Here is a 14,204-nt window from a genome sequence, read left to right on the forward strand (position 1 = left end):
CAAATGTTTAATAGTTTTTGGTAGAAAGCATGTTACAATCAGCCAAAAATTAGAAGGTCCAGTACTATGTGTTCAGTTAGCTTACATAATGCTATGCGATAACAAATAACTCTAACTAATCTTGATTGATGTGACATAATTTTGTGTAGGATATTTTACATTTGACCTAGGTTCACAAAAAGAATTGAAAGGTTACAGCTGCTGTATTGAAGAGTAGAATATACCCGTTGCATGAACCAATAAGTAAACCTTGGAGCTTTGTCGCTGCTGAGAAACATGCAGGGGAAGATGTGCAAAACGGTGGATTGATATTCTCAAACTTTATTGATGCTATCCAGACTCCGAAACATTAAGTGCGAACTGAAGCATTGTTGTTGATCTCTGGTGAGTTTTGAGTTCTAAAACTCTTTCTTGTTATACGTGCTAGTAATAGCTGTAATCGGAATTTCTTATGCCAACTTAGGCTGACAAAAATTTTCACTTTCTGCAGTAGTTATTGGTGTGGGCAACATGAGCGAAGAGAATGATCTGGATGAAGAAATAAACACAGAGCAGGGTACAACATCGGCAGTAAGCCTTTCTGCTGAGGTAGAGTTACAGGAAGATTCAAAAAAAGAAGAAAGCACTAAAGTAGTACCGTATTACAAGCTTTTCTCTTTTGCCGACTCCATAGATATTCTGTTAATTGTTCTGGGCACAATTGCTGCTGTTGGAAATGGAATAACTGTACCCCTCATGCCCGTACTCCTTGGAAATATAATAAACGCATTTGGAGAAAGTACAAACACGAAACAAGTGGTTGATGAAGTCTCAAAGGTATTCTAAAACTTCATCTCTCATTCTAACTTAACATGAATTTGAACTGGCTTCAATCATCCAGTGTCGGAAAGGGTGTAAAACAAATTAAATAACATAAGTTTATTGGAATTCATTCTATCTTAATTTGGTTCATAAGAACCTTTCAAATGCTCTTTGTGAAATTGTTATTATTTTTACTGAACAATATATTGATTTGCTATGTCTTCAGGTGTGTCTGGACTTTGTATACTTGGCTACAGGTTCCGCTGCTGCTGGATTTATCCGTAAGTGTATCTGACTTTCTCTAAGAGAGAATATGGATAAAAGAGCTCAGTGGCTTACCAGAAACTGAGATATTTATAATTTGCTGTATGTCAGAGGTGGCTTGCTGGATTGTCACTGGCGAGCGGCAAGCAGCGCGAATAAGAGGTTTATATTTGAAGACATTATTGAGGCAAGATATTGGCTTCTTTGACAAGGAAACTCACAGTGGAGAAATTATTGAAAGAATGTCTGGTGATACTGTACTGATTCAAGATTCCATCGGGGAGAAGGTATTCAAGATACCACGAAAGCTTTCAAATTGTTGCCTCGTGATCTAGATGTGTTAAAAGGAGCATTACCTTGTAACTCTCTTTTGTCCCCTTAATGCAGGTTGGGAAGTTCATACAGTTACTTGCAACATTCATTGGAGGCTTTGTTATTGCTCTTTCCAAAGGATGGCTTCTCACACTTGTCATGTTGTCTTCTATTCCAGCAATAGTACTTACTGCTGGTGTTATGTCCACCGTAATAACAAAGCTGGCATCCCGAGGACAAACTGCCTATTCAATTGCAGCAGCTGTAGCAGAGCAGACAATTGGATCAATTAGAACTGTATGAACACTTCCCTGAAGAATACTCATTTTTAACTTTATTCCAGAATTTATCAACTTTGTGGCTATTGTCAATACAGGTTGCTTCATTTACAGGGGAGAAGCAAGCTGTAGCTAAATACAATGAGTCTTTAACAAAAGCTTACAAATCTGGTGTGCACGAAGGCTTGGCTGCCGGTTTGGGTTTTGGTGCATTTACCTTTGTTGCATTCAGCAGTTACTCATTGGCTATATGGTTTGGTGGGAAAATGATACTTGAGAAAGGATACAAGGGAGGAGATGTCATTAATGTAATTTTCTGTGTGATGATTGGATCCATGTGAGTTTCTATTTATCTATTTTTTTTTTTTGGGATTTTCTGGTCTATTGAACTTCACGAAAGATATTACTGATGCCTCGGAAAATAATTACATTCTTAAACTTCTATTCAGGATTTTGCTTTAACTTTTCAGGTCTCTAGGACAAGCATCTCCGTGCATTAGTGCATTTGCTGCCGGACAAGCTGCAGCATACAAATTGTTTGAGGCAATTGAAAGGAAGCCACTGATAGATGCTTATGACAGTAATGGAGTGAAGTTGGATGATATTCGAGGAGATATAGAATTAAAAGATATATATTTCAGTTATCCATCAAGACCAGGTGAACAAATTTTCAATGGATTCTCCTTGTCAATACCTAGTGGAACGACTGCAGCTCTGGTTGGACAAAGTGGAAGCGGAAAATCAACCGTCATCAGTTTAATTGAGAGATTTTATGATCCTCAGGCTGGTGAGGTTCTGATTGATGGTGTTAATCTCAAAGAGTTCCAGCTTAAATGGATTAGAGGCAAAATAGGCCTTGTCAGCCAGGAACCTGTGTTGTTCACTTCCAGCATTAAAGACAATATCAACTATGGAAAGGATGGTGCTTCTATTGCGGAAATCATGGCTGCTGCTGAACTGGCCAATGCGGCTAAGTTCATTGATAGCCTGCCTCAGGTTTTGATTCTTCAACTTTTTTTTATTTTTTATTATTAAGTTTTTGAAACAGAGTCTATTTTAAAATTGATTATCACAGTTGATGTTGATTCCTAATATTTTTACTTATACTCTATAACTGATATTTGCTTTAATACATGCAGGGTTTAGACACAATGGTGGGAGAGCATGGAACTCAGTTATCCGGGGGACAAAAGCAAAGAATAGCCATAGCAAGAGCAATTCTCAAAGACCCTAGAATTCTGCTTCTAGACGAAGCCACAAGCGCTCTTGATGCAGAATCTGAAAGAGTCGTGCAAGAGGCATTGGACAAAATCATGATCAACCGAACCACAGTCATTGTAGCCCATCGCCTGAGCACAGTAAGAAATGCGGATTTGATTGCTGTAATTCATCAAGGAAAACTTGTTGAAAAAGGTACAACTTTTATTGATATCTTATCAATTAATTTTCGCCAAGATTTTCGTGACATTGGTATAAATTCTGTAAATATTCATAACACGTGAAAATAACTGATGAAACATTCTTAGCTTTTGCGAAATCATCTCATTTCAATAACATTTTCCCCAAAGAAACACCAAATTTTAAATTCTTGCCAATATTGGTCACTATGCCGTCAGATAAGCTCTCTCTTCCTAATGCGTTACTGTTCATACATATAACAGTTTCTTGATTCTTTTGGCTGATCAGGTGTACATTCCGAGCTAACCAAGGATCCTGATGGAGCATATAGTCAGCTTATACGGTTGCAAGAAATGAGCATGGTGTCGGAACAAAATTTCGTAACCGGTCAGGACAAGCCAGAATTAATACTGGAATCAGGAAGACATCCGAGCCAACGGTTTTCTTTATTGCGATCCATAAGTCGATGTTCATCTGGGTCCGGAAGCAGCAGTCGCCATTCGTTTTCACTTCGATTTGGTCTGCCTACGGGATTCGGTGTTATGGAAACAGCACCTGTGGAACCATATACCTCAGGTTCAGAGCCGCCACCGCGACCACCTACAGAAGTGCCACTATGTCGCCTGGCCTCTCTTAACAAGCCAGAGATCCCAGCACTACTACTAGGCTCAATTGCTGCCGGGGTCCTTGGTGTAATGTTACCTATTTTGGGAATCCTACTTTCTGGTGCAATAAAATCTTTTTTTGAGCCAGCAGATGAGCTCCGCAAGGATACCGATTTCTGGGCTTTGATGTACCTATTTCTAGCCATAGCATGTTTACTTGCTCATCCATTAAGGTCGTACTTTTTTGCTGTTGCGGGATGTAAGTTAATAAAAAGGATCAGATCAATGTGCTTTGAGAAAGTGATTTACATGGAAGTAAGTTGGTTTGATGAGCCTGGGCACTCAAGTGGTGCCATTGGTGCTAGGCTTTCTGCAGATTCAGCTTCAGTAAGAAGTGTGGTTGGAGATGCTCTCGGTTTGCATGTTCAAAATATTGCAACTCTTTTTGCTGGTGTGATTATTGCTTTTGAAGCAAACTGGCAATTAGCTCTTATCGTCCTTGTTTTGGTACCCCTGCTAGTACTTAATGGATATGCTCATATGAAGTTTCTAAAAGGTTTCAGCGCTGATTCTAAGGTATGCTAAGTATTAACATGCTGAGTGTTACACTAAACTGCTGAATAATGTATATGAGGGATTCAGAAATTACTCTGATGCACAATTTAGAGAAATCTTAACTGGAGTTAATATAGTTTGTTGAGAAATATTTCTAATGATGGCAGAAAATGTACGAGGAAGCAAGTCAAGTTGCAAATGATGCTGTAGGAAGCATTAGAACAGTTGCTTCTTTCTGTGCAGAAGAGAAGGTGATGGAACTATATCAGAAAAAGTGTGGTGGCCCAAGTAAGAAAGGAATAAAGCAAGGTTTGATAGGTGGAGTAGCTTTCGGAATATCTTTCTTCTTGTTGTATGCTGTCTATGCTTGTAGTTTCTATGCTGGAGCTCGATTAGTTGAGGCTGGAAAAACAACATTTCAAGAGGTCTTTCGCGTAAGTTCTTGTCTCCATTATTTAAATCAGTATGTCAGTTTCTTGATGAGATAAAGTAGTTGTTTCTTTTCTACTAGTTGATTATTTTATGTGTCTAAATCTGCAGGTTTTCTTTGCTCTCAGTATGGCAGCCACTGGGCTTTCTCAATCAGGTATTCTTGCTCCCGAAGCCAGTAGGGCAAAAAGTGCCATTGCTTCTGTGTATGCAATTCTTGACAGGAAATCAAAAATAGACTCTAGTGATGAGTCTGGAACAACAATAGAAAATGTAAAGGGAGATATTGAGTTTCAGCATATTACTTTCAAGTATCCGGCAAGACCTGACGTTCAAATCTTCAGAGATCTTTGCTTGGCTATTCCATCTGGCAAGGTAAATTGATCTTAAGTTTGATGTACTTCTATCTTGTCAATGTCAACTAAAAGCCATTAACAATATGAATTCGTTCTATCAGATGGTAGCTCTTGTTGGAGAAAGTGGGAGTGGAAAATCAACAGTAATCTCATTGCTGCAGAGATTTTACGATCCTGACACAGGTCACATTACACTGGATGGAGTCGAAATCCAAAAGCTACAACTTAAATGGTTAAGACAGCAGATGGGCTTGGTGAGCCAGGAGCCTGTGTTATTTAACGACACGGTACGAGTCAACATTGCATATGGTAAGGAAGGTAATGCAACAGAAGCTGAAGTTTTGGCTGCAGCAGAATTGGCAAATGCCCACCAGTTCATTAGCAGCTTAAAACAGGTTAGAGCACTGTGTTTATTTCTCTGCTAAAAGCAATTCGACATGATTTTCATGGAGGAGATTTAAGTAATTTATAGCTGGAGTATCTGGAAACTGCAGGGTTATGACACAATTGTGGGCGAGAGAGGGATCCAACTATCCGGCGGACAGAAGCAAAGGGTCGCAATTGCAAGAGCAATGGTGAAGGCTCCGAAAATATTACTTCTAGATGAAGCAACCAGTGCTCTTGATGCGGAATCTGAGCGCGTGATTCAAGATGCATTGGAACGAGTTATGGTTGGTCGAACTACAGTGGTGATTGCTCATAGATTGTCCACAATTAGGGACGCCGATTTAATAGCTGTGGTTAAAAATGGTGTGATTGCTGAGAAAGGAAAGCATGAAACACTAGTCCATGTCAAGGATGGTATTTATGCTTCCTTAGTAGCACTTCAAACTAGTGTTTCTTCCTAGTCGTTAGCTTCAATTTCCTGCACTCTCAACTTATTACATCAATGAGTAATAATAATAACTATTTCAGGAGTTATTTTATTTATTTATTTTTAAAATAAGGGGGTGGGTAAAAGACCCATATGATATGTTGGTACCACTATGCCACAACAAAATCAAAAGGCAGTTGACTGAAGGTGGTAACTATTGGTCGACTAGTTCAAAGTCCATTAGATAACTCAAAGAAGAAAAACGAAGCTGAAATTTTGTCCTAAAAAGGACACGAATAAATAGATGATAGCCTATATTAATGATTAAAAGCTTATGTCATCTTCATCACTCGTAATCACTTCACTTTCCTTGTTGCTTTCACTTCTCGAAAATTAAATAAATTTTCAACAATCGAAGTTGAACCCATTATTGATATCACATTTGAAATCACTCTAATATATTTTATTGAATGCTGACATGGCATGTGGACACTTATTGTATTTGCCACGTGTCTGATTTTTTCTTGGTCTAGAAGAAGTCCCGTGCGCATAAGGAGTAATGCATCTTGTTGGCACTGTCTTGGTTCTATTAAGGTGTCACCTTGGCACCATCATCGCATTAGGAGCAAAATGCACTGTTGTCACCACCTTGTTGCCACAAAGGTGTCAACTTGACACCAAGCATAGGAGCAATGAGCTTTGTTGGTGCAGCCTCGTTAACACGAAGGTGTCACCCCGACACCAAGCATAAGAGCAATGTGCCTTGTTGGTGCTGCCTCGTTGCCACAAAGATTTTACTTTGGTATTAAGCGTAAGCGTAGGACCAAAAGGCCTTATTTGGGTTGCCTTGTTGCCGCCAAGATGTTATCTAGATACCAATGCATTAGAGCAACATGTAACACCTCAAATCTAACATGTGCAGAGCACATGGTAAGAGTGTTACTTATAAATCATAATTCTTACACAAAAACTCAAACTGAAATATCTCAAATTTTATTAAAAAGATCCACAAACCCACAAGTCAAATGCTAAACATTCCCCCAAAACCATAAATGTAAGAAAAGTCTCAAAACTATCCAATTACAAGTTTAGAGGAAAAATAAACTTAAAAGAAACAAAAGTTCATCCTTCACTTATTCAACTTTCAAAAATAAATAAATCTCTAGCTTCAAGGATAAGTACACCTCTTAATAAGATACTCAATCTGCAAAGTAAAGTTGTTCCCAACACGCTCGGATTATCGTGTACCAAAAGTATTGCAAACCTTTTTTATCAAAAAATATATTAGAACTAATAAATTTTATAAAAGGACATATTATAACAAAAGGACATAAATTCATAAGTGATTTGGAATATAAAAACATAATTAATCATGAAAACAAATTGTATAACATATATACATAGAAAATAAAAGGTTAGCTTATATCACATAATGTCACTTATACTCCCAGTAACCTGGCTAAAAATTGAATTAGAATCAGAATATTATGTGTACACTTAGAATAGAAATCCAATACTAGTCTAGAACATATGCATCGTATAATACGATTAGAATCAGAATCAGAGCGACTATAGACAATGAGCCAAAATACTTAAATTCATTTTTCATACCTAACAACTTGCCCATGATACTTTCTAATGTATGTTGCACTTTTAGCACTCTGATCCTCGAGAGGTAGGCGCTGTACAAATTTTCACAAATAATCTTAATTTTATATGTGAACAAGACATTCATATTGGATTCATAAAAAAGATCATAACAACAACTTAGGCTTGCAAAATAAATTCCATTATAACTTTTTATAGATAATTTCATAAAAGAAGACCATTTAGCAAAATAAATTACACATTTAAAGGCATTTAGCATATGTTGTCAAGACTATAGAAATATCATAATTTTTAGATTTGAAAACATTTACATAAACTAGTTTTATTATGAAAATCAATTAATTTTTTTAAAGAACTATAAAAAAACACATGCACTCATAATAGAATCAAAATAAACATGCATATCCATTACATTAGGAATTAAGTTACTTAACTTGACAAAAGCAATGATTCTAAACACACTTTTTAGCCTCCAATAACCTCAAACACCTTAAACAAATGCAAGATATAACTATTAATAGCTTATGCCAATATCCTAATTTTCTAACTCATACCCGCATAATTCTGATTCTCTGAATTTTAACTTTTAATTTATTTAAGTTTATTTTTAATAAATTGATTTTGTTTTAAATCATTTTGTGCTCTGATTGTGTGTGATTGTAGGTGACTAGAAAGTTCAAGCTTTATGGATGGAATGCTGCTGCAACAAACTTGCAGAACTTCGATATAGAGGAATTAAAACAAGTTTGGAATAGTGAAGATGTTGTAGCCGTTGCTGCAGCAATTCTAGAGCAATGACAAACTGGATTTCGCACGCGATAAATAAAAGACTGTAATATGAAGTTTCCAAAAATGGATGATACGTGGTCACACGCTTTTGGTTGCCTTAATTTCGAGTTATAAAATGAGCACGCATGAAAAGAGAAAGGAGAGTCGTCACTCAAGGAAAAACAATAAAGAAAAAACAAAGAGAAACAAAGAATAAAAGAGATTTGAGGGCTGCTATATATGATTAAAAGACAAAAAGAAGAAGAGATCGCAAGATCTAGCAGACCTCAACTCGTTATTTTATTTTCTTGTTTTTATTTATTTATGGGAATGTATTTGATGGCTAAAATGATTTTTTTTTAACTATTTTATCACAAATCATGAACTAAACTTTGTTGTGGTTGAGTGACAAATAAGCTTAATGGTTATTTGATTGATGTATGTGTGTTGCTCTGTATTTGTTATAATATTTTGTCTTAATTTTACTTATTGCAATTTTCTATTTCGGTTGACCACCCATTTAGTGGATATTAACTAAGAAAAAACTTCAAAGAGTTCTGACTTAGTAGAACAAATTAAGACAATACATGATTTTAGATTGGGTTTCCCAAGTTGAGTTAATCTCGATTTGAATAGGATCATGCTTGATCTAAAATTAGTGAAGAACTAGATATATGGATTCACCTCGTAGGATAATTGGACCTAGAACGTATAATGTTATATCTAATGTTAGCGTAACAATTAGTTATTGTTTGGCTGCATTAAGGTAAGCGTAACAATTAGTTATTGTTTGGCTGCATTAAGATATAAAATATCTAACAGGCAACAGTTGAGGATGCATGGGGGATTTTGCCCAGTGCTGTAGTAGATGTTGTAGCAACATGATCTTAATTAGAAAAACAGTCAATACCATTAAAGGAGTTTAATCACTCAACTACTCATTTCTCACTTATTACATCTTTGTGTTTGACTTGAGTTCTTCTTGCATTTTGTTTATTTGCATTTTTAATTTAGTTAGTTCATTAGTTTCATGAATTATTTACTTTTAATTTAGATTGAAACTGCACTGTTAAGATTACTGTAACAAATCTGATAACATCAATCCCTGTGGAGACGATCTAAGTACTTATTAGTATATTACTTGTTGTGTACACTTGCACATTGACACCTATTATATTAGAAATTACCCAACACTATACTTTGCCGATGTGGAATTCGCCTAAGGTGTTATATATTATGTAATATCTAGTGAGTTTCTAAACTATTTTATAAGTCTGGACTCTCCTAACTAAGTAGACGCTTTTTGGGTTGTAAAGCCCAATGGCAAAACCACGACAGGTTGTGGCCCAAAGCGAACAAGATCTACTTGGTCGTTGGGCTTGATTTGTTATAATTGGTATCAGAATCGACTTGCGACCCAATGTGTGGATGGATAAATATGTTAATGATAGGAACTCATATTGTTCCCAATACTGTTTCCAATGACCCTCACGAGAATGTGAGGTCATATGGGGGGAAGTATGTAATATCTTACATCGCTAGTAAGTGAGTTCCTGGACTGGTTTATAAGTCTGGGCTCTCCTAACTAAGTAGACGCGTTTTGAGTTGTAAAGCCCAATAACCAAACTATGGCCGATTGTGTGCTTAAAGCAGACAATATCTACTTGGTTGTTGGACCCGAGCTATTACAATTAGTATCAGAGCCGACTCATGACCCAATGTGTGGATGGATAGATATGTTAATGATATGAACTCATAATATTCCCAATAACCCTCACGAGGATGTGAGGTTCTATGGGGGAAAGTGTGTAATATCCTACATCGTTAGCGAGTGAGTTCTTGGACTAGTTTATAAGTTTGGGCTCTCCTAACTAAGTAGACACGTTTTAGGTTGCAAAACTTAATAATAAAACCGTGACGGGCTTTGTGTTCAAAGTAAACAATATCTACTTAAGTGTTAGGCCCAAACTGTTACAAGTTCATGTGAAATCTATTTCACATGAAATAGTAATTATAGCGTGCAAATTAATGTGTTTTGTTGCATGTATGTCAAAGACTTGAGACACAATTCTTGTCTAAATTTGTCGGTTAATGCATTTGAAAAAGGCAAAGTAGTTGAAGGAAGTTGGCTTCTCAACATCTGAAAAGCTCAATTCAACAAACCATTCCTTTTCTGTTCATTTGATAATGTTTCCAATTTGACCTTTTGATCATTGTCTTTATGTAAAACAAGAAGAGGATTGCCCGTTACTCCAAATAATCTAGCAGTGCGCCTTTCTTCTTTTGCAAGTTCATGTGCAATCTATGCCTGTACAAATCATATGTTAACACCGATGTATAACAAACAAAGACAAAGCCAAGCACACATTTGCTATCACAGATTCGCCCGCGGACACATAATTGACCCACCACCTACTAATTTATTACGATTAAGACCCCCAGCACGTTATGAACAAAAAGGAAGGAGGGCAAAATGGATTCTAGGGACGATTAAAGTGTAGATGCAATTGGAATATATATATATATATAAAAAGTTAACATCCATTTCAATCCACTACTTTCGGAGACAGTGAGAGATGAGACAATTAATGTTAATGTTGCTTGAGTTGACGCTAATGCAATAAATTGATTGAATGATTGAGTTAGAGAGTTGCATGTTTATTTGATGCATGCATGCATGGACGGAGGAAGAGAAGCTTCAATAGCAAACTTAATTTTACTTATGTATATATATGCTTCTAACCTCCTATATATAATTTTAATTAAGCGATGGACTAATTATATTCGCATGTAAAACTGCGCCGGCCAGCAGAATCAATTCGACATAATTAGGAAATCACAGTCAAATCGAGCGCCAGCATATGACACTTACATTTGATGCGAAGTAGCAACTAACTTACCCTAGCTAGCCGCAGAAACGCACGCTACCTAGCTAGCTCACCCTTTGATGTATATTAATGTCTTCTGAGTTTTAATTTACTCCAAAGGAAATGTCCACTATATATATCTATATATATATTCCCCCACTAATCTATTCTTGATGATTGAGTCATGAAGTGACGACGAACAAGCACAAAACATAAAAAATCAACCTCTCAAGTACTCATGATCAGAAACAAAGCTCAGGCTAATTAAAGGTATGTGTTTCTTCTGTTGTATATTTTCAGAATTTCAATCAATTTTATATTTTATAAGGTGAATTTAATTTTTTTAGTCAGCAGTATCAGTAAATGTATAGAATTAATGCATGCCTATAAAGCTGTAAATTAAGTGTGTCTGTGTGTGTATTGATTGTGGAACTATTTTATCCCGGAGCTGGGGAAGCATTTTTGTCTTCCCAAAGCACTATTTATCTATTATAGAGCGTGGTTAAATTAATTAAGAACCCATGTATGTTAATATTGCGATTGCTAAGTTACTAATAAAGGTGGCCCTTATAATCCATCTAGCTAGCTAGTTCTTAGTGTCATGTATTGTAACATGCATGCACCAATGTGTGAATGTGATCCATTTTAATTTTAATGATGAATATTCACCATGATTTCATGAAGATGATGACACCGTTGATTAATTTCAGCAAGCTCTATCAAATGCAACTGTTGCAGATCGATGTTATATATATATAAAACCAAATTCATTAAAAGTTTCACGGGTGGTGATGAGCCCGTGAGCTCTCTCTATGGACCACTTATTTGTCCTTGAATTTATTCTATCTGTGACTGTGATCAATCTTAAAAGAAGTCATTATGGCTTTTTCCTAGAAACATTTATTGAAGACGCACCAGTAAGTTTCTAGAGAGTCGTCACAATATGGATTCATAAACCATACCTGGTTGGTATAACCAATCATGCATCGGATTTACAGTACTAGCTGTTGATTTTGCTTTAAAAGCTCGCATTTTGTCTCGCTTTAATTAGTCATCGATCATTAAAGTTAAAAGGGGATGTCAATTTTGATGGAAGCCCGCATAGGGAATTTGATATTTGTGCGGAAGAAATAATTATATATATATATATATAATTCCATTTTAGTACGAGCACCCCAATATTTTAATGCACACACACTTTAAAATCGTAGAATTTAAGAGAATTTATTTTTAATATTTTAAAATCGTACCATTTTATAATTTATTTAAAAATTAATTTTTTTAAACCACACGATTTAATAGTATGCCTGCATTAAAAAAAATACAGACGTCTGCATTTGAGAATGATTATATATATATATATATATATATATATATATATATAGAGAGAGAGAGAGAGAGAGAGAGAGAGAGAGAGAGAGAGAGAGAGAGAGAGAGAAAATGTTTTGTAGTGAATTGGGTGCTTTAGATTGAGATGAACAACCCAATACACTGCCCAAGATCACAAACCAGACCAATCAAGATGCTAAGAACCTAATCAATCACTCTTTGATAGTTAACAGAACCTTTAACGTAAATGGTTATAATCAGAAAATACCAAGAACCAAAATTAGAAGCTAATCAAACCCAGAATAAGAAAGTGTTTTACGTGGTTCAAATGTGCAGAAAAGCACAATCTACATCCACGGGAGAAGTCAACAGAACGAGCTTTATTGATGATTCAAGCAATCTTTACATCGTAATACAAGAACTAATTACAAGGATCAAGACTAAACTTTCTTTGTATCCTAACTCTTTCTATCACGCTCTCAGATCATAATTCAAGCTGCTCTGTTAACCAGCTTATATAACAGCTGATATCAATTCTAGAATGCACAGATTCTTGCCATCTGTACTAACAGCTTCATAACTAACTTGATTCCCCTCTTCACGTGCATTCCACATGTTTCACTTAAGTCTTTGCTCAAAACGTCACAAGCCCCTGTCGTTTCAGACTTAAGTAATCCACATGCCAAGCTCGTGATACCTGAGCTTATTAACCACAAACAAAACGCTGCCGTTTCACATGCTCAAGTTTTGGATTCACCATTTTAGTCCACATGTTTCAATATGAAATTTTAAAGTGCGAAAATGTCTAAAAAAATACATCAACCGTGCAGTTTAAATGCTTTAAGTTTTAAACTTTTAAAACTCCATAATTTTAAAATTTTCTCGAACATTTTCCACATTTTATGATCCCGAACTAAAAAACTACTATATATATATATATATATATATATATAACTATTGACTTCCTTCGTTAGTCCTTTTGAGTTTTTTATGCTGCAAATACATTAGATAGACTCAATTCCGTAGCTAATTTCACTATCAACTAATGTAGTAAGATTAATTAAGACCTTGCTTATGGGTTACGTTGGTGTGAGGGCATTGGCTTCGCTATGAATCTTATCCGTCTTCTTGGGGTTTGTGGCCTGCAGCGTTTCACTCAGGTGACCCTCTACTTCTACACATAATTGTAAACTGCCATTATTTTGTACAGTTACCATTTATTGTGCTTTTGGCTAGCTCGATCCCCTTTCTATTTTGTGAAGCTCTTGGCTTTTGGTCGACAGATATAGGGCACGGACAGCTTAATTAATCACTCTGCTACATTATGTTTTTACATCTGCAGAAATTTTGTAGTACATTATAAATACTAATTTTAATTAATATATGTATATTATATGTAGTTTAATTAAATATCACTATTAATTATATAATAATTTTTTAAAATAAATACGCACATAACATACATGTATTAATTAAGTGTATTATTTTTGTAAATTTTAAAATCTTTTTTTTTTCAAATGAGATGCGAGATAAATTAAATAAATCCACCAACTACCCACTAAAGATAAAAAAAACTATAAATTTATAGAATTCGTTGTTTGTAATGAAAATGAAACCCATTAATTATAAAAGGCCTAGCTATAACGTGATTTTGAACCAATCATTTAGAGATTGAACAAATTTGCTCTTAAAGAAAAGACAACTTCTATCAAAATCTACACTAGTTTGAACATGATTAGAGTGTAAACTTTAAGATATAATAATAATAATAATAATAATATAGCAATAATATCACAACTGAGTGCCTTCATATATATAAA

The 14,204-nt window shown here is 35.4% G+C and overlaps 1 protein-coding gene across 2 annotated transcripts; it reads left to right on the top strand.

The window, feature by feature from the left end:
- The first annotated feature begins 165 nt into the window (after positions 1-165).
- LOC102609700 (ABC transporter B family member 11-like) lies at positions 166-5,907 on the top strand. Of its 2 annotated transcripts, none has more exons than XM_025102568.2 (13): positions 166-384; positions 491-816; positions 1,028-1,082; positions 1,177-1,352; positions 1,453-1,674; positions 1,754-1,992; positions 2,126-2,651; positions 2,795-3,068; positions 3,342-4,234; positions 4,381-4,647; positions 4,754-5,017; positions 5,100-5,393; positions 5,493-5,907. In XM_025102568.2, the coding sequence occupies exons 2-13, from the start codon at positions 511-513 to the stop codon at positions 5,844-5,846; spliced, it is 3,870 nt and encodes a 1,289-aa protein (XP_024958336.1). In that variant the 5' UTR covers positions 166-384; positions 491-510; the 3' UTR covers positions 5,847-5,907. The 2 variants fall into 2 exon arrangements, with proteins under 2 accessions (XP_024958336.1, XP_006488717.1); XM_006488654.3 differs by having other exon boundaries at positions 494-816.
- Positions 5,908-14,204: the final 8,297 nt, after the last annotated feature.

This window comes from Citrus sinensis, chromosome 1, assembly GCF_022201045.2.
Source record: "Citrus sinensis cultivar Valencia sweet orange chromosome 1, DVS_A1.0, whole genome shotgun sequence".
Lineage (NCBI taxonomy): Eukaryota > Viridiplantae > Streptophyta > Magnoliopsida > Sapindales > Rutaceae > Citrus > Citrus sinensis.